The 27,597-nt window shown below is 32.3% G+C and overlaps 1 protein-coding gene across 1 annotated transcript in view; it reads left to right on the plus strand.

The window, feature by feature from the left end:
- LOC115886867 (putative thiamine transporter SLC35F3) overlaps positions 1-26,313 on the plus strand; it is an 84,872-nt gene extending 58,559 nt beyond the window's left edge. Inside the window, exons 5-11 of the mRNA XM_030906191.1 lie at positions 425-603; positions 1,646-1,789; positions 2,797-2,971; positions 9,175-9,264; positions 9,322-9,451; positions 14,177-14,206; positions 25,966-26,313. Coding sequence (XP_030762051.1) covers positions 425-603; positions 1,646-1,789; positions 2,797-2,971; positions 9,175-9,264; positions 9,322-9,451; positions 14,177-14,206; positions 25,966-26,080 — 863 coding nt within the window. The 3' untranslated portion in view covers positions 26,081-26,313. The remainder of the gene's footprint in view (positions 1-424; positions 604-1,645; positions 1,790-2,796; positions 2,972-9,174; positions 9,265-9,321; positions 9,452-14,176; positions 14,207-25,965) is intronic.
- Positions 26,314-27,597: the final 1,284 nt, after the last annotated feature.

The raw sequence follows: 27,597 nt of genomic DNA on the forward strand, positions 1-27,597 counted from the left end.
ACATTCCTTACTACAATATATTTTTTTTTCTTTTAAACTATTTTACTTTTAAATGTATTTTTTATATTCCTTTTAGTAAATGGACTCACATTTAGGTGGAAGTAACGCTTGTCGTGCTTCTTTAGCTTTTTTAATATATTCTCCATTTTAATGGAAATGGTGCGAATGGCGTTTTTTGCAAAAAAAGTGAACTCGATTGACAACAAGAAATAAAATTATCTTTATATCACGAGAATTATAAAGTCTTAATAACTTCTGACAATTATTGTCCCTCGATACAAAAACTTTGCCCTCCGTAATTAACAACCTTAGAATTCTCTTGATACATAAATAACTCAAAAAAGACATATTGCTTTGACGCTTTAAGAATATCATCCCGTATGGCGTATACTGTATCTAAAAAGGCACTTATTAAATGTTTTAGGTCGGTTTATGACAAGATGCAGTATATTTTGTCTATTATGGGTGGGCACAAATTATATGTACATATTATCGTTAAAAATATTATTCGCAACAGATGTCATGGCACTTTTTGCCACCAACGTGTCGTTCGTATATCTTTTAAGCTGGGTGATATTACATGAACAATTTGTCGGAATACGTGTAAGTATAACTAATTTTTAATCGAAATAAATATAAATTTTCCCGTACTTACGTTTTACTTTTTTTATTTAAATATTAATTTTTGAAAAGTTTTTCTGTCAATTATTGACAGATAAGCATTGAACTGAAAGAAATGATCACCGACTATCGTTTCAAATGCTACTGTGATGTACAGGGTGTAAAAAAATAGTGTATCAAACTTTCGTGAAGAGTATAAACATATACACTAAGAAGTTTCTTGTTAGCCATTATTATTTTAAATGTTTTCATAAAAAAATTTGGGCTTCGATTGCCTTTATTTATTTTTGATTAACACAACATTTCGGTCAGAAGGATTACTGACCGTTATCAAGTGTATAGTGTAAACAATTAATACATTATTACCCACCTTTCTTACTTAAAAAAGTCCTAATTTTTTACGACTTCATCGAGTGTGCCTATCCGTTCCGGATGTTGGCCATGAGCAAATCGATTCGAACTTTACTGAACCAAGTTCTGATGTTTTTCAACCAGGAGATTCTGCGCCTTCTAGGCCCTCTTTTGCCTAAGACCTTTCCATGGAGAATCAGCTGAAGTAGACCTCTCTATTTAAGCTAGACTCTTTCTTTGAAATTACTGTATCCGTTAAAATAAACAAGTTTAAAAAAATCACCTACCCAAATGAAGTAGCCTTTCAAAATTGATAAGGATTTTTACATTATCGCCATTTACTTCGGTAATAAATTTTTTGTACAAATGCCAACTTTCAAAGAAAATGATTTACCAATGTTTTTGAAAATATACAAAATATATTATTTTATCTATACTTTCTTTTGAACATCTTATGACCTCGAAGCATCTTATGGTTTATGTTTATTTAACCTTTAATTTTATAGTGAAGTTTAGTACATTTTTTTGCACTCTATATAAAACTTTCAAATAATAGAAAATTGTTGAATGTTATAATAAAATCATCAATGTATAATATTTGTAAGTATCTAAGCACTGTAATAATACACAGATTCATGTGTGTTTTTGTTCTTGTAAATAAGTATTTCTTCAGATAATGGCTGTGATAATATGCGACACTGGTGTTGCATTACTTGCTTATATGGACGGTATTACCGGAAGTCCAACTCTGGGAGGTGTTGTTCTAGCTACTTCTGCAGCTGCCGGATCAGGAGTTTACAAGGTTTTATTTAAGAAGGTAAGTTTGTCTTTTATATCACTAAAAAATTGATTTTACATGAAAAATATTTTTAAAAAATCTATAAACTTTTAAGCATATTCTGGATAATATATACTAAATATTCACTTAAATTTAAATCTACAGTATGTTTCCGGATTGTCTTTACAAGAGGAAAAAAAATATATTATCGACATTTTGAGAAAAATGCATTCTTCATAAAAAAAATATGCGTGTTCTAAAATGGTTAATTCTTACATGAATGGTTATACTTTGCCAAATTTCCATACCCTTTTAGAGTAAATTAAGAAAAACCTGAAAATTTGGTGGAATTTTTCTAAAATTCAGAAAAAAGTTCTAAAAATCAAAACGCGTTTCTATGGTAATATAACTTTGTTTCCATTCCCTGATTAGACTGTTATTCATAGAATTTTAATTAACATAATGTTTTTTGTTATTTTAAAATGTTAGAGAAGCTAAAAATTTATTTAGTACAATGCCACGGAAGAGGCTTGTATACCTACTTCAACAACAGCAAAGAATATGACGTCTATCAAACATCTATCAAAGAATGAACTCGAATTGATATTACCATAGAAACGCTTTTTGAAGACTTTCAGGACTTTCCATATTTTCATGTTTTTCATAATTTTCTCTAAAACGGTATGGAAATTTGAAAAACAATAAACGGAATTAACCATTTTAGAACAAGCAATTTTTTATAAAAAATGCATTTTTCTCAGAATCTCAATAATAAAAAAGTTTTTCCTCTTGTAAAAACCATCCTGGGACATACTGTAGGTAATGAAACTATGCAAAAGTTTACGCTTTCTATTTTTTTTTTAATTTTGACTTAACCATTTTTGAACTCATATAACTTAAATCGGTTCATTTGATATAAAAAGATCTACTAACCGTTTGCATCAAATTCAATCTGATAGGTTATAACGAGAGAATAAAAGAAACTCTTCCAGAAATACTCTTCGCAGTCCCAGATGCTAAATTTCCTCGGAAATGAAATGTTTCAGATTATCGGAGAAGCGACGTACGGCCAAGTCGCGCTCTTCTTCTCGCTCATCGGAATGCTCAACGCCGCACTATTGTGGCCCTTAAGTTTAGGTCTGTTCTTGACTGGGGTCGAAACGCTCCACTGGGATCGACTGCCTTGGCCTGCATTATTAAGTGCCAGCTGTCTCTCCTTAGGTAAGATAAAGCAAATTAGAGCTTTTACGTATGGACCTTGTGAAAAAGAAATGTGTTCGGTAGCATGGAAGAAAATTATAGTGTAATATTAATATATTTTGCAATTTTTTTTTATTATACTGATATTTGATAAATAATTTACAGAATAATAATTTTTCCATTTTTCATCAATATTTTTCAGAAAATTTGTGATATTACAAAATACAATTCCTGAGAATTACTTGTCATTATTACCACCAAATTAACCGACAGAAAGGGCTAATTTTTCTGGTATAGCAGTGTCTTCTTCAGATTCAGATAGTTCTATTAATTGCAGCGACTTGGAGTGCTTGGAAGTCCTGTATGCCTGTCCAATGACGAAAATTTCTCAGCCAGGATAACTTCCTTTGGCCTATTCCCCTTTTGCCGCCCTCAATTTTACCCTGGAGAATTAGACGCTGAAAGTGATTAGCTTTCTCTACGTAGTGTCTCCAAAATAAGCTTCTCTTCTTTTTCATTCCTCACACGGTCGATCCAAGACACTCTTAACATTTGTCGTAGGGTCCACATTCTGTTTATTGTTGCTACCTTCAGTGTCCATGCTTCGACACAATATATCAAAACGAACCAGACATAGCACTTCACCATTCTGTGTCTAGGGCCGAAATTAAAATGTTCACGACCTTTCAGAGAAAATAAAAAATACTCTACAAAAACATAATATAACTGTCTCTCATAAAACGTACAATAATCTCAACTTTTTGTTTACTAAACTTAAAAGCAAAGTACCAACTATGAAAAGATCAAACGTTATATATTCAATTCCACGTTCTGATTGTCCTAAAATATATATTGGAATGACATCCCAACTTCTGAAGAATAGAATAAATGGTCATAAGTACCAAAAATCGGCAAAAACGGCACTTCACAAACACGAAGAAAATATTAACTACTCTTTGGATTACCATAACACAGAAATAATTAATAGAGACATAAATTATAACAAGTTGGCTATTAAAGAAGTCATAGAAATAAAAAAAACATTCGAACGCCGTTAATGACAAGACCGAAACACAAACTAAATGGATGTGCTATGGGCTCCCCTATATCATCAGTTATAGCACAAATGGTAATGGAGTTTTTGGAGGAGACTGTAATAGGAGATTTAAATTTTAACATCATTTTTTAAGCGTTACGTTGACGATTGCTTAGTTGCCGTACCAGACGATAAAATAACTGATATCCAACAAGCGTTTAATAAGTTTCACAAACATTAACAATTTACTTCAGAAATAGAAAAGAACAATGAAATAAACTTCCTTGATATGACTCTTATCCGAAAGGACAGCAAAATTTTGACTAAGTACACAAAACCTACTTGGTCAGGTAAATATCTCAACGGTTCCTCCAATCACTCCAAAAGCGAAAAAACTAGTGTCATCGTAGGTTTAACGGACCGTGCAATTGCTCTAACATCCCCGCAATTTAGATCTACCATATTGAAAAAAATTAGGGAGACTTTAGTTGGGAATAATATTAAGCAAATCAATCAAATTTTTAAAAAAGAACTTATAAGTTTTATAACTCAATTTCTATTAGTAATAAAAAAGAAAGTGGTAATACAGAAAAAAACACCTATGTCGCCTTACCATATGTTCACGACCTTTCAGAGAAAATAAAAAATACTCTACAAAAACATAATATAACTGTCTGTCATAAAACGTACAATAATCTCAACTTTTTGTTTACCAAACTTAAAAGCAAATTACCAACTATGAAAAGATCAAACGTTATATATTCAATTCCATGTTCTGATTGTCCTAAAATATATATTGGAATGACATCCCAACTTCTCAAGAATAGAATAAATGGTCATAAGTGCCAAAAATGGGCAAAAACTGCACTTCACAAACACGAAGAAAATACTAACCACTCTTTTGATTACCATAACACAGAAATAATTAATAGAGACATAAATTATAACAAGTTGGCTATTAAAGAAGTTATAGAAATAGATAAACATTCGAACGCCGTTAATGACAATACTGAAATAGGTCAATTTTACAATATATACCACATTTTTATCTAAAAAAAATAAGCGCTTGATAAGAAAAATAAATGAATCATAGTAGGTACTCTTAATGTAAATATGCGATATAGGACCCTTAATTTTGTGACCAGTAGAAAGACGCATTTATGCAAAGAAAAAACAAGAAAAAAAAACACTAAAAAATGCATTCCATTTGTTGATAAGATTCTTAGCATACAGTAAATTATTAAAGCAAGACCTGTTGAATAGCACGAACATTGAAAGTGCTGAAAAAATAAAAATCTCAAGGTGGCGTATCCTTTTTAAATTACATGTTTTCTTGTTTTTTAATTGTATTTGTTAGCTAATTGACTCAATTATATAGTATATTAGTTTAATCTGTTGTATGAATGTTTTTAGTGTTTATTTTGACATTATAATTTGTACAAAAAAAATTTAGACAATAAAAACTTTTGAAGATGCCCCGAAATTAAGGGCGAAACATCAAAAAGATGTTTTAAAAAAAAACTAAATTTATTATTTATTAACGAACCTTAACCCAAGAAAATATGACTTTTTTAAAGTTAAGAAATTGTTCAAGAAAACTTATAGTGGACAGCAAACTGCAGGAAAGAGGAATGGGTGTTAGATACAGGTATGATGGCGGTCTGTTCAACCTAAAAAGACTCAGGGCAAAACAAGTATAAAATTCATCACAGAACTCCAATACGCTGATGACTGCGCTCTAGTTCTATATACGTTACAGCAATTAATGAAAATCATAAATGCGCTATAAAAATCGGAGAAGAACTATTGGAATATGAATCGGAATTTAATTACCTCGGCGGTTTGATTTCGGAAAAGGTAAATATCGACTCTGAAATTCAGCAGAGAATTAGCAGCGCCTCAAGAGCATTCTGGAAATTAAAAGACAGGGTTTTCTACAATCATGACTTGAGCACAAAAACGAAACTAGCAGTAATAATCCCCACCATGCTATATGGAAGCGAAACCTGGGTGCCGTACCGCCGGCACACGAGCGCATTAAACAAGTTGCAACAGGAACACCTTAGACAACTGTTAAGAATTAAATAGTACCACCTTGTCTCAAACGTATCAGTCCTTGAAAAAGCAGGCTGCAAGACCGCTGAAGTCATGATTACTAAATCTCGCTTAAGATGGGCTGGCCGTGTATGCAGGATGCAAGAAAACCGCCTACCGAAATCTCTTCTTTACGGTGAACTTGTAGAGGGTAAGAAGAAACCGGGTGGACAACTCAAAAGATACAAGTATGTTTTCCATGAAAACTTAAAGGGGATAAGTATGCAGCATCAGTGGGAGGAAGCAGCGCACAATAGAACGCAATGGAGGAGAATTGTAAACTCAGTTAACAACGACAACCAAAAAGTAAATAGGCAACAAAGTAATGATATGTAATTTTGCATGTCCGGAGTGCGGAAGAGAGATAACATCACGTATCGGGCTTTTCAGTCACAGAAAAGCTCATGAAAGAAAACGTCTTGCGTAATCATCTTCTGATGTGTGTCAAATACTCGTCAGTGGGTAATGGCAGTAAGTAAGTAAGTAAGTAAGTAAGTAAGTAAGTAAGGAGGTTTACTATGATGTGAGGTTAGTTTAGTTTAGACGTGATAACAGTGATGCTTCTAACCGAAACGTTGTGGAATCAAAATAAATAAAGACAATGGAAGTCCAAAATTATTTTAGTTTTAATACTGAAGCATTGCCTACCACATTCAAAGTAACGTTGGAAACCCGGTACGGCGAGAAATTCCCGGCATCAGCGAGAAATTCCAATGCTACGAAAAGAGCTAAATTAAACTGACTAAAGAGGAATCCTACATTTCCTTCTTATGTATAGTACGGGATAAAAACCTTATTCCCTGTGGCTTTTACTTCAAGTCACCTATCTAAGGAGCTAGAGCTCGGCGTATATTGGGCAACGCCAGACGAGCACTAATGCGATCCCTAATGAATTACCACAGATATTACCACAACTTTTTAATATTTTCCGCTAGCCATAGCCTTTATAGACTTTGAGAAGGCCTTGGACTCGAAAACTGACCAGCCTTATATAGAGCAAAACTCTCGCAACTATATACAAAGAAGCCAAAAGTAGAGTATAATGACATGTAAAACAACACCAGAGTTCCCAACTTGCAAAGCAGTACGACAGAGAGACGCAATAACCCAAAAACACTAGAAGAAATCCTCCGTCAACTAGATTGGATCAATAAAAGATTAAAAATATACAAAGAATATCTTAACCAAAATTGGCTGATGACATAGTCCTAATTGCCAATACTCTAGAAGAACTAGAAGCGCAAATTAGTGAACTAAACAGGCAGCAATAAAATAAGTCTCAAAATGAATTTAGCAAAAACTAAGGTAATGTGCTGTCTCCTTCGTTATTTACTGTTTATTCTGAGGCAATTTTTTGAAAGCTTTCTCTTCAACAGATTGCGGTACTGAAGTCAACGGCGAAGTCATTAACAACATTAGATTTGCCGATGACACAGTTCTTATTGCCGACTCTGTTACTAGTCTCCAGAGTTTAGTGGAACGACTTGAAGGCTCCTGTAAGAAATACGGGATGAAGATCAATTCTTCTAAAACTAAAGTCATGGTATTTGGAAAGAACCAAAATATACCAATTCCTATTAAAATAGAGGACAATACCTTAGAACAGGTCTACAAGTTCAAATATTTGGGGTCCTGGATAGTTAACACCTTGAACAACGACGTGGAAATAAAAACCAGAATAGAACAGGCGAGAAATGCATTTTTAAAAATGAAGAACGTCTTCCAGAACCCCAGATTGGACCTAGAGTTGACAACTAGTCTCGTTAAGTGTTATATTTGGTTAATCCTATTATACGGAGCAGAAACATGGACACAGAAAGTTCAAGAGATGAATCGCCTCGAATCGTCCGAAACATAGATATATCGAAGAATGCTTAAAATTTCATGGACAGCCCATATCACAAATACCGAAGTCTACAACAGAATAGGCAGAGAAAGAGAATTGCTCAATATAGTAAAAATAAGAAAAACATCATACTTAGGGCATATATTGAGAAATAAAAAATACCACATCTTACAATTGATAGTTAAGGGTAAGATTGAAGGAAAGAGAGGTCTCGACAGGAAGAAACTATCTTGGTTGAGAAACATCAGAAGCTGGACTCACCTAACTTTTGAAGAACTCATAAGGAAAGCCGAGAATCGTGAAGATTTTGGTAATGTGATCGCCAACCTCCACGAAAGAGACGGCACGCAAAGAAGAAGAAAGTAATGTACAATGAACTATTATAGTAGACAGAAAAGGCATTCTAATAAATAACACAACACTGGAAATAGTAGAAGAATATATAGATTTTTGAGACAACTAATACACAGCTCGAGATCTCTACTACCAGAAATGGATGGATAGCAGATGGACCACAAAAATTACAGCATAGTACCCACGAGGAATTAAGAAACCTAAAAAATTAAACCTTAAATGGAAACATGATAGATATTTGTAGGAAATTAACAGGGATGACTTTGGCCCGCATAGCCAACAATATACAACAATGGGCCCAACTACAAAGAGATTATCTAAATATGTGAGGAAAGCTACATTATAATTGGAAATGGTTGAGTAAGTTGAAATGATGATGATGATGATTTGTTTTATTTGATTTCATGGCAAAACATAGCGTAGTTATGCAAGATAAACTGATTTTATGTTAACTGTTTTTTTAATTCAACTCTCCATAACCACTCCTACGTGGTGATTTTTATTTGTATCGAATTTCTCTATATAAATGTCATACTTTTACTTTTTAATCACATTATAAATCTTGTTTTTAAATTTGTTTTGCTTTAATATGTTGCTATAACCTTTGATTTATTGTGATTTCCTTATATTTCAATTTAACATCCATTTTCATTCACTTCCCTGTCATTCATTTTTCGTAAAACTTCGACCATGAATAACAAACAGGAAACTTATTTTAAAGTTGTATTAACTTATATGTTATGCTTTTTGAGGTATATAACTTTATAACAAAATTTAATACAGTACAACTGAACAAGTTTTCCAAATAGAACTTGTTTCGCTTGTCTCCTTTAAACGTGTTTCTGTTTATACAACATCCAATAATAAAAGTCTTGTAATTCTATTTCGTTTCAGTTGCCAATTTGCTCGGAAACTTTAGCGTCGCCCTGACATACGACATGTTTATAACTTTGGGTCTTATTACAGCGGTCCCTGTTTCTGCAGGTATATACAGATAATAATATTTATTACTACCATTACACAATAGAAATGTTCTTTTAGCTCTGGACGTAGTTTTATATGGTGCTCAATTTGAGGGTATGAAATTGGCTGGTATGATTCTCATAGCTGTGGGTTTCTTCTTGGTTATGTTCCCTGATAATTGGCCAGACTACATCACCAGGCTTTTAAGGTAATTTTTTATATTTTCTATTTTATTAAGTAATTAAATTGAACACATTTCTAAAATTGAACGCGATATCTAAGTACTCTCTATTATAGATAACACCAACTACATGTGAAAGAGTCGTATTTGATCACTTGATTGATTCACAAAATTGTTTTTTTGTAGTGAAGCACGTTTTAAACAATAACAGTGTGTTTTGCAAAATATAGTGTGTTTCTATTTTTTTAATAAAGATTTTTTTGACTTATTAGTTTTAATAATATTTAGAAAAATATTACATACAGGGTGTTTTAAAAAACGTTAAAAAACGCCATCTAGTGGGGAGATTCCTCACGTAAAAATAAGATTTATTCTTCATATCAACATAGGTCCGATTCTGCTTTCTTTGGTAACTACAAGGTGTTAAAGTCTTAATAATGTTTCGATTTATTCTAATTTTCTTCCAAGTACTTTTAGTGATTCGAATAAAAGTTTGAGGGTAAAAGTTACTATAAGTATTTTAATGCTAAAAAGTGCCGATAAATTCATCAGGGACGTGCATAATCCATATGCATATTTTAAAAAAAAAGCATGTGCGCCACTGACTTTTTCTTTTGGTATCAAAATTGTGTAGGCCGTTTAAGACCAATTAAAAGTTATCTCTTGATATTTTGTCGAATTTGGCCTCCTTGATGGCCTCCTCTTTAAATATTATTACTTTTAGTTATTATTATCATTAGTCCAACCTACAGTACTTTCATATAAAAAAATAATGGCATTTAAGATAATTTAAAAAAAAATAATTTTAAAAAGTTAAACTCTAAAACCACGCATATCCATACCCATGTTTATAGAAACTCTTTTTCATATTTTTTGATGAGAAATCAATGAATACTTATTTAAAACTTTCGTAAGTTAATGATATTAAAATTTGTTAAAGGTTGCTATTAGGCTTGTATCAAGGCAAATTAATAAAATTGCGTTTACCTGAGGAGGCCGAAATCGACAAAATATCAAGAAAAAACCTTTATTCGGCATTAAACTGCTTACACTATTTTGCTAACAAGGAAAATAAGTCAGTAACGTGTATGCTTTTGGGCTTCCCTCGTGAATATGTCGACACTTTTTCAGCTTTAAAATATGTCGTATTTATAGTAATTTTTACCTTCAAAATTTCATTAGAAAGGTTAAAAGTACTTGGAAGAAAATTACTACAAATCGAAAAAAGATTAAGACTTTAACACCCTGTAGCTACCTAACAAAGCAGAACCGGACCTATACCGGGTGCATCTCAAAAGTGACTTACCCCCTATAACTTTTTTATTTTTTCAGATAAAAAAAACGAGATTTGGTATGTTAGTATATTATGACATAATTTGGATTGATTGACTTATTCGATTGTTTTCGGCTACTCTTTGTTTCACCGGAAATGACTATAACTTTTGATTTTTAAATCGCATCATCGGTATTTTTTTACTTTATTCGACACTCTGAATAGAATGACATATGTCAACATTTTACATTTTCGCACACATTTCATTATTTGTATTTTAAATTTCAATCTATCCTACGACTGTGTTAAAAACACTAATTTTTAATCAAGGAGCCTTGGAAAAATAGATTTGATCGTCTAGTGTTTTTCGTGTCTTGTCCTGGCCGGATACAAGATGTCCAAATCGTATTTTTTATCATAACGCATTTTTTTCAAATGAGACGAGGGAGACTCATTGGCATATTTGGAAAATGTTTTTTTACGAATAATTTTATATCACACACTGTAGCGTTTTTTTAAACCACTACCACTGCGAACGGCAGCTTTTCATCGGAGAGCAGTCGTGGATAAGGTCAGTAGCGAAGAGAAAATTAATCAGTAATAATTAACAAAAGATATATAGATATTGGGCGCCAGGCGTGTACAGAGAAAGAAAACACAGTTGTATAATACTTAAAACTAATGACTATATTTATTCATGATGAATTCTGATGGTAAATAGCATTGTACAATTTTAATAATTATTATAGTGGTTATTTGTTGAGTAAAACTATGTATGTAAATAATATTAAATATGTTCTATGAAAAGACTATGAAAAAATACAATGCGTGTAACGTTATAGAAAATATAATAAAAGTAGCATTACTTTATTTAAATTGTTAAATTTTATGCGGTGTTAAATCTGATGTGTTGCAACCTGTAGATTCTAGAATCTATGTCTCGTTATTCATCTGTTAATATAGCGCAATAATAATATCTATAGAAAGTAATACTATTACAAGGCGTAATATAATGAAACATAAAATCTAAATCACATTGTAACTACTGCATCGACATAAATGTTCTTAATAATCTAACCACTAAATATAGTCTGTACGATATTATTTAAAATGTACGTTACTGTTTAAGACTGAAAATATTTTAGATGTTAAATGTAAAACTAGAACTTAAATATACACTTAGCTGTTCTTTTATGTAACCTTGCTTCAAACAGTAGCAGCGTGAGGTGGTCTAGCATCTCTACTGTCTGTCGGCGATCCTGTTGGCCAAAACAACAAAAGGGGCCAGATTGAGGACACCGTGAATCACTACAGCCGTAGCTACTGACTAGGCTTAGAAATGGGAGTGAAGCAGCATGGGACTCAAGCTACATCCACGCTGTGGCACTTATATGTAAGAAAAAAATCATTCTTACTGGGGACACTCGTCCCCAGGACATCTGTACATAAGATAATGTCTGTATATAAGACACTACCCGTACCTTGGACACAGTCCGTACCTTGGACACAGTCCGTACCTTGGACACAGTCCGTACTTGGACACAGTCCGTACCTTGGACCCTAAAAATATGAAACTCTTGTTTAAAACCTAAGAAGGTCTAATAAACAAAATAAACCTACCTCGAAATACTTCCGAGGGCTCAATAAATAATAAACAACATGTCCTTTCTTCCATGTGACATTCTGGAGGACAAAAGAAAAGGGACGCCAACGTGCCAGCAAAACACATATACAAGTTGGGACATCCGTAACTCTACCCTAAAAATATTCAATAATAATATCGAATTTAAAAGGATAATATTTCATCTTTACCTGTTGCTTTGAAATAGCAGCTGATTCAGATTATACAGCAAGATTTAAATAATCACCATTTCTAAAAGCTGGGATACAACAGAGCGTCAAAACAAAGTGAGGTTAAGCACGGAGACAGTTGACAGAAGCGATGTTGACAGCGCCTCCTCAGAGCAATAACAGGGTTGTGTCGAACGATAACAGGGTTGGCGACTAGGGAACGTAAAAATTACGCGTCAAATAAACTATCCGGCCTGAACGATAGGGAATCCGGTGATGATAGGCCCAGACATCATATATTATATATAAAAAAGACATGTAACGAACTAAAAACGTTACAACACTTGGTATTTCGAGTCAAATTGTCGTTATGAAGCGCATGTTACAATTTCCAATAAACCATAGCCAAAATGTCAAAAGTTGACATAATATGATGTGGCATTCTATTCAAAGTCTCATTTTCTATCGAATAAAGTAAAAAAATACCGAGAGTGCCAAATCAAAAGTTGTAGTCATTTCCGGTGAAACAGGAAGTGACCGAAACCAATTGAATACGTCAATCATTCCAAATTTATGTCATATACTAACATACCAAATCTCGTTTTTTATCTGAAAAACATAAAAAAGTTATAGGGGTGAGCCACTTTTTAGACGCACCCGGTATAAAGATGAAAAATAAATCTTATTTTTACGTGAGGAATCTCCCCACGAGAGATGGCACATGTTTTTTGAAACAAAAAAAAAAGTTTTAAGTTTTAAAAGTTTATTTTTCAAACTATGTACAGTGCAACAGATTCTATTCCGAAATACAAATCTTGTTTGCAGAATATCCACTCGTATCACCAATGGCAAGGTCAGTTTTTGTAAGCCAGATTTTTGCTGTAGTTTTTCGGTATTTTTTGAACATTTTTTGAAACGTACAGATTGAGAAAATATATGTATCTACATTTTAAAATTGTTTTATTACTATTGTTCTATTTGTCACGATTTAATTGATTTATAATTTCTTAGACAGATTAAAAACATATATATAATATCTTAAAATATGAAGTGTGTTAACATATAATTCTCAATTTGTATAAAAGTAAATTATTTTTACAATGCTTATGACTCCAACGTCAAACTTATTAATATTATAATATTATTGAAATAAAAGGTATATAAATTACCTTTAAAACGCAACGTCACAGTAAGCTTATATATCACTTAATATTAAATCATTATATTGCACTTGTATTGCACCACTATATCCCTATATAATTTGATTATTACTGTTTTATCGAAGATATTATCGGCACCATGAATAAATATTACATAAAAAATTGAAATTTGTAAACAGCAAATTTAAAACATTTTATACATATTTACATCTGTTTACGATGATAAATAGATTTAACTGGCGTGAGTGTTGCATATTTTATCATTACAAATGAAATATTGTAAAGTAAATCTTGCAACAAAATAAATATGATAAAATATATAATAATGTGATATTAGAAAATATGAATAAAATTTCAAATATGACATTTTAAAAGTTATCATAAGACAAAACTACACGCATTAATAAACAAGAGCGATTCTCAGTTTCTCTATATATACTTTTTTAAAAAAGAAGGTGTTGATCATATCTTAATATATTATGCATTCCTTAATGCTAGAAAATGTGCTACAATATTGTCTTGTTACAGAAATATCATCATGTTAACACACAGTGCGAGGTAAGTAAACTCTAACTTGAGCCTTGTTTAATATATATATATATATATTGTAAAACGTCTGCATGAACAAAATTGTACTGTATGCGTCTGTCCTTTTGAGTTAATTTTATAAAATCTATAGTGTTTCTATGTTTATACTAAATTCTTACCCTTTACAGTAGAGTCCTACACTATACTTTTATAATAACACTAAATACCACAAGAAAAACTATTTATGCAGTATTTTATTTTATAACAAGGAATATAACTATATTTTTGCATTAATCATAATATACTCAAAAATATATTAACGGTTATTTACTAATAATTACTATACAGTATTAGAAATCATTATTTATATCAGGATTTAAAATATAGTGTACCAAACTTCAGTGGATGATTTTACAGATAAAAATAAAACGAAATAGATAAATCTTCTACTTGCATTGCAAGAACCGCTGACTAGTTGGTCTCCCTTGGATTAGCGCAGCAGTGTTGACAAAAAATAACTATTCTATTTTATAGATTTTGATACAGTGCAGGTGTAACAAAATGTGTGCACAAGTGCAAGGTAATACAAAATGTTTCTATGGAAGCCCTAATACGCTTCCCTAAGCAGTTACAGCCCTCAAAATGGTAGATAAATATAACATATTTCGTTTTCTTTTTTTGGTATTCCAACACATTTTAACGCCAAAACTTTATTAAATTTAAAAGTAGCTGAAAGGTCACTTCCCATTAGGGCAGTGAGTAGTTTTTCATAAAACTTTTTTAGCCTAATGGATATAGTAATTTCAACATATGGGATTAAATGCTAAAGTTCTTTTACTCATGAAGGGTGTTTTTTGCTTTGTTTGGTTTGGTTGTTGGCGAACCGCTTATGAAACCAAATTTTGGTATTTGCCTTTAAGGATTATGATTCTTCGATTTTAATGGCCGCTATTACACTATCAAATTTCTTTATCGAAGATCTTTTATACAATATATTGCATAAACAATATTTTATAATATCACACATATTACACTATCAAATTCTTAGATAAAATAAAATCTTTGACAAAGAAATTTGATAGTGTAATAGTAGCCTTAGCAAGATCATGAGAATGGAATTTTTGATATGTAATGTAAGTAGTAGAAATTTGAAAACAATTAATAATGTAATTACATATCAGGTATAATCTAAAAAAATACAAGCTATATTTCAAGTGAGGCCTGTAAAGACTTTCAAGAGCTGTTACTTCCCCAATAAGCATCTCAGGTCATGTTCACAAGACTCTTTCTTTCATTTTTATATGTAGGATCACCCACTAAAGTTTGGTAAACTATTTTTATACCCTGCATAATATTAATATATATTAATTGTAACTAATATAATTATATTAGTTACAATGGATGTCCCATTTCGAGCGAGGGTTTCTCGCTCTATGAGTAGAGCTACAATGATGCAGCTTTTACATCAATGTGCTAATTTTTTACGTAACTAAAGATGCTACATGCAGATTTGTTCTAGCCCTCTAAGTTCCGGAAATTTAAAAATTAAAAATTGAAATTTAAAATGTTGCATTTTTCTATCTCTTCGTATCTGGGTTATTTTATAACTTATCGAAAAGGTGAAAACTGAATAGAATTTGTCACGTATAATTCAGTGGCACTAGATTTTTTTTCTGCGAGCTCCCATTCTTGAATTCTGACCCAAACTTACTTTTTTTTAAATAGGATATCCTGTATATTAGTATGCACTAATATACAGATATATATGCATATATCACTATTTTATTTGCCTTGTTATTAGTTTTCTAAAAATATAACATACTTGATACTTCTTGCCATAAACAAGGTAAAAATGCATTATTTCACTTTCTAACATAGGCAACCGGTTTAAAATAGGTAATCAAAACAATCGAATACTTTATTTGACGTCAAATGTTGGTTATATATATGTCACTGTAAATGTCCGAAATGCGGTAAAACCTAGGATAAGCGCGCTAAACCTAGGATTTACGAAAGGCAAGTGGTAAAAGCCCGAAAACTTCTTTATTTTGCTTCCATTTCGGACTTTTACCGGACCCAAACAGTAAATCTTAAGATTTACCACACCGCCTTGGTAAAAGTACGAATTATTTTTCTTATAGCAACAATATGGGTGTTAATGCATTGGTTAGCCTGGTTATTTGGGGGGTGTTAATGCATTGGTTAGGTGGTTATTTGGTGGGGTTGGTTGGTTTTTACTACCACTTGCTTATTCGTACTTTTACCAATGCGGTGTGGTAAAACCTAAGATTTAATGTTTGGGTCCGGTAAAAGTCCGAAATGGAAGCAAAATAAATAATTTTCGGGATTTTACCACATGCTTTTGGTAAACCTTGGGTTTAGCGCGCTTATCCTAGGTTTTACCGCATTTCGAACATTTACAGTAACATATATAATAAGTTATGTATTAACTCAAGTTAGGGCACAAATCACGTTTTTTTTTGACGATATGTGGCCAGGAATGTTACTGTTATGTTCCAGAGATGTCACTGCCGTTATTCCGTTTTAGGAAAAAGTTTAGATCTGTTGTTCTAGATACTATAACAATATGCAAAGAGCAAATATACAACGCAGATAAGTTCATCAAGATGAAAAATCAGATCCATATTAAAAGATCCAAAGACCAATTAACTGTTCATACCGTGCTGCAACGCAGCTAGGAATTAGTTTTTTTATGGGAAACTAGTATTTATCTATAATTTAGATTAATAAACGTTATTTTTGAAAATCTTTGACTTGTTTTCATTTTCTAAAGAAATAAATTTAAGTAGCTCCAGTAATTCCAGACTCTAGACACCTCGATAATCCGGTCATATGCTGGAACGATATCTACCCGGACTACTAAAGTTATACTGTACGAAGGAAGTAAAAAAATTCAACATTTTCAAAATAGTCCTGTATTTGATAAAGCAAGGGAGGTTAGAATAAATCTGCGTTGCATCTTTAGTTCCATAAAAATGTAGCACAGTGATGTAAAAATCGCATCTTTGTATCTCTACTTATATACGAGAAACCCACAAAAATGAGGCCGCCTCTACAGTTTAATCTTAATTTAATTATTAAAATTTGTATAAAATTTAAGAACTGTTAGATATCTGTTTACGGTGATATACCTTTTTAATAAATTATTATATATCCAATAAATATTGGAGTAAAAGCATCACACTTTGAACACAAATTACACACATTGCAGTCATAAAGACCCATTAAGCTCATTTGTTCTAGATAGATCAGATTGATTAGCTAAATTCTTCTTTTTCCATTTTTAGTATGCCTACCCCTAACAGGGGTAAAAAACGTGAACTAATGTATGTATGCGTAGTAGGCTGCGTCGTACTCTTAATGTTGTACAAGATAAGATAGAAGTGTTCCGTAGATATTTTTAGAGAACATTAATTTTTAAACATTTTCTTGGATGTCACAAATTGGTTACATATTAAAAAATAGATTTAAAATTAAAAAACTAAAAACAGTAAGTTAAACCATAGATATATATTTTTCCAAGCAAAATTAATTGACATCCAAGAAAACCAGACAATAATTGTATAAATTGTAGATATACTGTAGATATGAATACAAAATTTTAGATATGTCCCGAATCGTTCCCCTGTCCTGACAATAATTTTTAAATATTGCTTGTGTTATAAAAATTATGAAATATTTTTAAACCTTTGTACTAGATTGAACAATATACATATGCGGTAGGTTGAGATTGCTTTTTATTTACATAGTGTTATAATCACCTAGCACATCACTGATCAAAATCTTGTAGAAAAATTCACATGTCTCGAGATCTTTACACGAACTCCCTCTAAACACTTCATACACATTCATTGTATTCTGTAACTGACAACAAGCAGTTAAGGCGGTTAAAAAAAATATTAAAAATTAACTTTTCATTCGAAGTAAATATAAAATTAACTATTTTCTCTATTATTTATACTCAATGTGAATTCATGTTAAATTAAACACACATTAAAACACTTACTAAATTCTAGTATATAAAAAGAGGTTGTTATTTTAAAATAAAATTTTATGCTACATTTCATGGCATGACGTTAAATATTAACGCAATATAATATTTGAAAAGTACATTAACTTCATAGTTGTTGTGCTTTGATATTAACGTTATTTTATTACTTTGAAGCTCTTATTACCCGCTATTTTGGTTGCGCTGGAGTATGAATATTACGATAAAAAATCTAATATAACATTATGTAGCACACTATCAATAAAAATGAATTTTTAATAGATTGGTTTATATATTCAATAGGAACATGTTATTTATATTTCGAGGAGCTCAACTATTTTATGTTAAGTCTAACATTCTATATACCGGGTGCGTCTCAAAAGTGGCTCACCCCTATGACTTTTATTTTTTCAGATAAAAAAACGAGATTTGGTATGTTAGTATATAACATAAATTAGGATTGATTGACGTATTCAATTCTTTTCGACCGCTTTTTTTTTATACTTTATTCGATAGAAAATGACACACTGAACAGAATGACATATCATATATCAACTTTTGACATTTTTGCTTAAAATAAAATTGTATTTTAAATTTCAATATTGAGTGCCATGGCTGTGTTAAAATCACTAATTTTTAATCAAGGAGCTTTGAAAAAATTAATTTGATCATCTAATGTTTTTCGTGACTTGTCCTGGCCGCTTGAAAGATGCCCAAATTGTATTTTTAATTCTATCTAAATTTTTACGAATAATTTGGTACCATACACTTGGTGTTTCGAGTTAAATTGTTGCAAAAATATATGCAAATATATAATATGCAAAAATGTCAAAAGTTGACATATAATATGGTATCCAGTGTGTCATTTTCTACAGAATATAGTAAAAATATATTGAGGATGTGATTTAAGAATCAAAAGTTGTAGTGGCTTCCGGTGAAACAGGAAGTGGCCGAAGACAATTGAATACGTCAATCAATCTTAATTTATGTCATATACTAATATACAACATACCAAATCTCGATGTAAAATTAAAAAGTTATAGAGGTGAGTTACTTTTGAGACGCACCCGGTATAATATAACATATATTTTTAATACCATTTAAGTTATTACTTTATCATTTCTTAACGTTTTGAGTTATTTCTTTCTAGCATTTAAGTTCTCTAAAACAAGAACATGTGCATCATGAATAAGAATATTGTGAAAAGTAATATTAAATACGATTTAAAAACATATAATATAAACAGGGCAACATTTTATTAAAAAATTATAATAATATTTTAAATTTATTATAATTGATTAAAAATTGCAATTTGGATATTTGAATGTTAATTTATTTTTACGGCTAAAATGTTTTTTTTGTTTAAAATGTTTGTTGTTTTATTTTACCAGAAGCTAACTAAACAAAATGTAAATAACCAAAAAAAAAATAATAATAATGGTAATATTAACATTAAAATAGATTTTAGTGTTTATAATGTAGGTCCTTATCTTGGTAGCGCAAAATGCAATTTATGAAAAGGTGACTAAAACAACTAACTGTGACACTGTAAATAATTGATGAGTGCCAAGAAGGTTACTAGGCTCCACATTAAACATTATTTCATTTATCATCCTCATTAATCACGCACCAACTCTAATCTCTCATTCACGCATCTCATTAATATCTATCTGTCTCTTTCCTCTAACTAAATTATCTATCTCTTTCTCTCTTTATCTCTTCCATTCTCCTAACGCGCGTACGCCCATGTGGTTCTATATCACGTGGTGGTACCAATGAAGACAGCCCTTCTCCAGACGGGCCAATGCCCAGCCACGCCCCACCACGTCCAGTGAGAGTGGAGTACCATCATATGTTGACGTCACCATCTCCAGTACCACTACCATCACTACTACCAATTTCACCCTAAAACACTAATGTCCTGTTAAATGTGAGTGATCTCGTTGTTGGGTAGAGGAATAGTAACGCTTAGTAGTTTAGAAGTTGCATATAAGGTTTGTATTTTGTCTGTTTTATTTTTTTTAAATATGTTCATGCATGTACTCAAAAAATATAGGGTTTAGTTTAACCGTAATAAATATTAACCTATTAAAATCAATCGTAAACCATAATAGCCTACTGATCAAGAGTCGATATCTAGATCTACTATATACGGCGATACCTAAGCTTGTACAGATTGATTACTACAATAGTAGCAGACACACATCATATTTTAATCTGCAGTCTATAGAGTACGGGAGCTATCAACGTCGGAAAAACAAGAATTTTTAGAAAGGTGGCTCTTTAATATATTTTTACCATGTTCTGTGGAACATCATGCGGACCATCTAGCTGCCGATAGCTGTTGCGTTCACTACTGCGCATTAAAAGAAAATAAGCAAAACAGTGAGCAAAAGAAGTAATAAATCGAGCAAGTCTCCATAGCGCGGTGCGAAACCGTTCAGCCTATGAAGCGAGAAGTCCGAGTTCGAAACAGGCTCGGGGTAAACATTTTTAATTAATTTTCGTTTATGTTCTGATAGTAAAGTATTAAATATTTGTTTTTTCTTGAATCGCCAGAATTATTTCATACTTTACTATCAGAATATAAACAAAAAATTAAAAGTTTACCCCGAGCCGGCTTCGAACTCAGACTTCTAGCTTCATAGGCGCAACTTTTCGCGCCGCGCTACATATTTTTTAACTTGCTCGATATATATTTAATACTAGAATTTAACGGACTAAAAAAATATAGGGTCTTCTTCCAATGCGCAGTAGTGAACGCAACGTTTACCGGCAGCCAGATGACCCGCAAGCTATTCCAGAGAGCATAACAAAAGATATATTAAAGAGCCAGCTTTCTTAAAATCCTCCCTCTAAAACATTGCTAGCTCTTAGACTAATATTTAACTAATAAAACTGAGCCTCTAATATTATTATTTAAATTTATAAATAAAAAAAAGAAACTCTTATTGATCTTCCATATAATCGAGTATATGTATATTAAGAAAGGTTTAATGGGTGCCCTACAAGTAACGATTTTGAAGAAATTTAAACTGTTCAGTCCTTCGATTCAGTACAAAACTCAACGTATAATGGCGGCCTCGATAAAGAACTCATCGAAGACATGAGATCTGCGATCTTTCAACATGCTGATATTTGTAAATGCACAGACCACACATTCTACTAGACCATAGACTGACAAAATTATCTTTTATAAAATTTGTACGTGAAGTGCGAAAAGGACACTATCGACTTGGTCTGAACTGAGATCTAAAGCGTACGGTTTGGCATGCAGATCATATCGTTACGTGTAGGGCTCCCTTTTAGACTCTCAATTAATTTGCACAAAGTAACTTGTGCAAGCCAGATTGGGCCAACAAATCGCAAAATGTAATCAAAAATCGTTAATTTGCGCAGTTCAAAAGTTCTTCAGTAAAATCGGTCTCGCCTTGATTTTTAACTGCTGTTAGTGCAGATTTCTGACCATGTGGACGCAATTTATTAGTTAGGTATACAGGATGGTCCGAATTGTATTCGGAAAACTTTGGTAGCATATTATGCAAATAAAAATAAGTAAAAATGTTCGCATGTAAGGTATGTCCTAAAAGGCTTCGTTTCAGAGATACAGGTAGTAAAAGTTTCATTTTTATTTCAGTTCTTTCCAGATAATTTCTAAACTACCTAGAATCTATATTTGGATAAAAATTGGTGTCTGGGTCTTTTTTGGTACGAGAAATTTTTGATTTAGATGTCAATATGACTCCTACTTGCAGGGGCGCCACTAACATGTGTTTAAACTGTTCTGAAGAGTAATAACATTTCGTCCGTACCTGTATAAAACTACTGGATGAAAAAATACACATTTATTTTTTACGTAAAAAATGTCTCTTGGTAAATATCGCTACGACTAACCGTTCCCAAGGTGTTTAGAATGGAAATATTCAATAAGCAAGCAAGCAAGCATCAGCCGCCCCTCCTGTAGTTTCCTTTGGATTTGGTCCCTTGGAACTTTCATTTGTAATGTTCCCAGTGCCGCTAGGGGGCTTCCCGACAGCTTCACCGGTGGTGTTTTTAATACTAGATCTCATAGTGTTCCCACGAGTCGCTAGGGATAGTCGGTCCACTTCTACGGAGCCCCGCATGCAGAAGTAAGGGGTAAATACAATGGGTGCCCCCTGATGCCCCAAGGTTGAGGCCAGTAATGACTAGTCCAGTAATAATCTAGTCACGCATCCCTTTGACCTGGTCCCGCCATCGTAGGGTTTAGGTTCTTGGTGAGGTTGTCTCCTCTTGGTCCAGCTGGTTAAGCCAAGACCCCCACACCGCAAGACATGACCACAGTCAGTAGAGGGTGCCTGGTATGACGGACAGGGGCAGCCTCGTCCGGCATCGTTATATGTCTTGGTGAAATTCCCTGGCCACGACACTACAGCAAGGGACAAGACAATGAGTGGGATGCTTGTTAGACCAAGCCAGGCGCTATTTTAGGACATACATTTATAAGGAACTTTTTTATTTGTTTTTAGCTGCAGAATATGCTGCCGAAGTTTCCCGAATATAATTCCGATCACCCTGTATTTTACATTTTGGTTAAGACTTAACAATTATGAAGTTTATGAGTAAATGTCAATAGTCGTCATTTCCAAACCAACTAAACGAATGTCTTCGATCATACGAAATATTTAGTACCTATAAAAGGTTTTTTTTTTTGTTGTTTATTCTGATGATTATGAATGTTTAATCTGCATTTTAATATGGCAACACTGTCGCTTTCAGTTCCATACCATCTTCGATATGCATTCGCTAGCCGAATTAGAGAAAATGAGTGCTTTTTTGCCGCAGAACGAGGATAGAGGATATTATTAGTATATTACTTGAGACATAAGGGAAATGAATTTACATTATTATGACATTAGGTCGCAACCTAAATGACATTACCTATTATGACATTAGGATTCGCAAATCCTTTCAATCAATGATATTAGATTTAATACAGATATGTACAGTGGCGGGTACAAAGGGGGGGGGCCATGAGGCCATGGGCCCCCCTACAATCTATAAATTGGGTTATATATTAGGCTTTTGGCTGAAAAGCATATTCTACATTACTTTTTATTTGCCCCCCCGTTAAAGTAAATTCCTGTATCCGCCCCTGGATATGTATCTAAAATTTTGTACAAAATGGCTTGCGCAAACCGGTTGGAGCAGTTTACTTGAAAACTTATAATCCCCCATTTATTATTATTTAGTTTTATGCATGCATTTTATGTTCTTCTTTTTTTGTTTTAAAACAAAGTATGGTAACTAGAAAAATGTCTGTACTAAAGAAAACATATTTCTATACTTATTTAGTATCATTTTCTGTAGAAACGTGAAATTAAAAAGAAATGTTTCTTTTTTTTAAGAAAAAACTACCTAATTTAATAAATAAAATATACGGCATATAGATAGCTCAGTGTAACTTTCTACATAAATCTCTACCGCAGTTAAACTGATCTATATACATATTTGTTGTTACAAAAAATAAAATAATACATATCAAATTAAACCCATTTCAATTAGCAGACAAAATGCATGCTTTAAAATTCAGAATGCTTATATGTTTTATGTATATTATAAACAATATTTTCTAAGCATGGAACAATAATAATTTTTAAATTATATATAACAATTTTACACATCGAAAGAGATTTCTTAAAAACTAAAAAAATACGTGTCTACTATTGAAATATTAAAAAATGCAATAAAACAAATTGTGCAGTGAGAAACAAAAAATAGATGATTCATTAATATAATGGATTAACAAATATTTGAACATTTTTCTCTAGCGGTTTATTTCTGACTTTCCTTAATAATTAAGTACCCTTCTACCGCAACAAAAGATAAAACCCGACGGATCCCTAGAGTTCCATTTCCACAGGCAACTACGAATATAGAAATGAAGCACCAGCGTATAATACCAAGCTTTAACCTACGGAAATAGAAATTCTAATACAGACTCTGCCAGTCGTTTATACATTTCAAACTATTATGTACTTTTATTTGATTATATCTAGTCTCTTTGCATTTTTGATTGGCAAATATAATTTTGCTATATTTAGAAATATAACAAATTACATATACTTAATTAACTTGTATTTGATACGTGATAGAATAAGAATAAATTAATAATATAAATGAATATAAAGGATTTTTTTGCGCTATGTGTATATCTAAAAAGAAAATGTTTAAGTACTTTCCGGAAAAAAAATTGTGTGTACACTATGTGCGCATATTTGAAGTGAAACTTCTTCTTATATGTCTGTCTGTCCATCTGTCCGTCTGAGGACTCCATTCGGATTCCTCTATCCACGTGCCGAGTTTGGTTCCAATCAACTCATAATTAAGAAAAATCCTGATGATTTCGTCCATTTAGAGGCATCGGTTCGAAACGTCGAGAGAAACGTCATCTTGTAGCCCGTCCCCAATGATGCCAAAAACGACTTACATTTTTCTTCAATATCAAATCGTCAGTCCCACTCTGATGAAGATGTAAACGAAACGTCGTATCCAACTTTGCAGGGTGGGATTGTGTGCACCGTCGCGCGTCGCTCACATAGCCTACCCACTAAATTTCGTCGCGATCGAATGACATCATCAACTTTTGAAGTTTCTTACATCAAAACTAACTGTCACAGTGACACGTGTCCTACAGGGTTAAGTTGGTCTTGATCCAATCTATCGACATACCAAATTTCATTTAAATCGGACAATTTTTTTTTATTTCATTCATTAATTATGGGGTTTGGTAGTGTGCGAACCGTCGTCAAAATGAATAGATGGGGCTCTTCGAGTTCCATATAGCTATCTATAATAGCAGTTTCAAATAACTATCTATAATACTCAACGTGTTTATTTTTTGTCAATAATGACATGTATTGACTATTTCTATTCTAAATATCTTGAGAACGCTTGTTCGCATCTATTTTTACCAAGAGACATTTTTTACGTAAAAAGTTACGGAAATGTATATTTTTTCACACAGCAGTTTTATACAGGTACGGATGAAAAGTTATTATTCTTTAAAACAATTAAAATACATGTAGGTAGCGCCCTCTACAAGTAGAAGTCATATTGACATCAAAATTAAATTTCTCATATCAAAAAACTCCCAGACGCCAATTTTCATCCAAATATTGACGTTACTTCAGATATAATTCGGTAAAAATCGAATTAAAAATAAAACTTCTACACCCTGTATCTCCGAAACTAAGTATTTTAGGACATACATTTATACGAACTTTTTTACTTATTTTCATGTGCAGAATATGTTGCCGAAGTTTCCGGAATATAGTTCGGACCACACTGTATATTTCCTTCGGCCGCACACCCGCTTTGGCCGACCCCTAAGAGCGACCCGAACAGTACAACGTAATAGACTCTTAAATTTTGCCGACTTAACTTCCAGATTATCAAGATTTTAATCAAAAATATAGACTTAAATCATAAAAACGACTTAAATTACAGTATATTGAATTCTGTCTGTACGGAAATGACTTGATTTTAAAGAAAATTATTTAAGTCAAAAACTTAAGATTTAAATAATTTAAAATTTATGTTGAAATTGACATTTGTATTGCAAATAGTACTAAATATAATTTTCGCACAAAACTTGCTGGAGGTGAAAAATATTTATTAGCCTCTTCTTGCGGTAAAACCGGAATTAAATATCTAAATTACTTCAATACAAAACATTACACCATAGAGTCTTACACCATATATAAATTACCCATTCAAACTATAACCTATCAAATTCTAGGTGGAATAGACGAGGCCTTCGCTACGGGCTGCAGATTCCCGGACGTGACGTCATCGATTACCGCACCGGATACATCCGTTCTCACCTGCGATCGCCTTCGGGAAGAGTTAGATGATCCAGCCACAGTCCCACGATCAGGGAGAAAAAGAATTCGCTCACCATTCCAGTAACTACTGGTAGATCGAGTCTACCCGAGAACTTGATGGGATATTTCGTAGAATATTTGTAAATGACTTGTGGCAAATACAAACAACGGAAATATACACAACAAACAAGTTAAGGATGTTGTAAATGTGTGCTCGAATTCAACTTTCAGAAGAGTAGATATAATATCTCATACAGGGTGTTTCAAAAAGCATGTACCATCTCTCGTGGGGAGAAACGTCTCTTAACAATAAGATTTATATTTCATATTGACATGGGTCTGAATCTACTTTGTTTCGTAGCTACAGGGGGTTAAAGTCTTCATCTTTTTTCGTTTTTTTATAATTTTCTTCCAAATGCTTTTAGCGATTCAAATGAAATGTTGAGGGTGAAAGTTATATTTAGCTACATGGCAGATTCAGACTCCAAGTTATTAGAATTTGTAAAAAGGATAGGACTGTAGAATCTAACCTAAGGATCAGAAGAGGACCACAATAGATCTGAGAAGCTCGCAGTGGATCAGGCCAAGAGCCACCTCTAGGGATCTATCTATATATAGGGTGAGTTTCCTACGATGTTCTCTATGGGTATCTTGGAAACCACATAGAGAGTCCACATAGATAATTACTCATTAATTCCTCATAAAAAAATATGAGAAAAAGTTCCTATAAACATGTATGCGGAAATGCATAGTTTTAAAGTGACAGAATGTTAAAACTCTTAAAAAATAGGCTTTTTGTAATAATTATCCTAAACACCATTATTTTTTTGGGGTATTTGCTGTAGGTAGCAACATACATCAGTGTTATAAATTTTAATGAAATTTAGTAATAAAGTACATTAAATAACTAATTTATTAATTATGATTAATCAAGATACAACTTTTAATCGGCGTTAAATGACCTACGCAATTTTGCGAGAAAAGAAAGTGAGTGGGGCACATGTTTTTCTTTAAATGTTTCAGTGATAACTCAGATGCATATCCCTTGTGAATCTGTCGACACATTTTAAGCATTAAAGTATATAGAACTCATAGTAACTATTACCCTCCAAATTTCATTTCAATCGCTAAAAGCACTTGGAAGAAAATTATAATAATTCAAAAAAAAAATTAAGACTTTAACCTCATGTAGCCACGAAACAAAGCAAAATTGGAACCATGTTGATATGAAAAATAAATCTTACCTTAATATTCGAAAAAGAAAGCTCTTTTAAACGAGCTGTAGTTTGTTTAAATAGGCTATCCCAAACCATGATGGTGAAAACCGCACACGATATCTGTTACCGTTTATGAGTTACGGGGTGTTTTTCAAAAATGTGCATTTTTAGCAAATCACTGTAATGTAAAATCACTGCATGGAAAATTTTGTATTTTTGTGAAAACATTTCCAAAGCTCTTCTTTACGTAGAATTTAATGGTTTAAGTATAATTTTGTTAAATTAATAATTTAAGAGTTATCAACAGAAAAATTGATTTTTTATTTGAGA

The sequence above is a fragment of the Sitophilus oryzae genome, unplaced genomic scaffold, assembly GCF_002938485.1.
Source record: "Sitophilus oryzae breed Bouriz unplaced genomic scaffold, Soryzae_2.0 scaffold_499_pilon_pilon, whole genome shotgun sequence".
In the NCBI taxonomy this organism is placed as follows: domain Eukaryota; kingdom Metazoa; phylum Arthropoda; class Insecta; order Coleoptera; family Curculionidae; genus Sitophilus; species Sitophilus oryzae.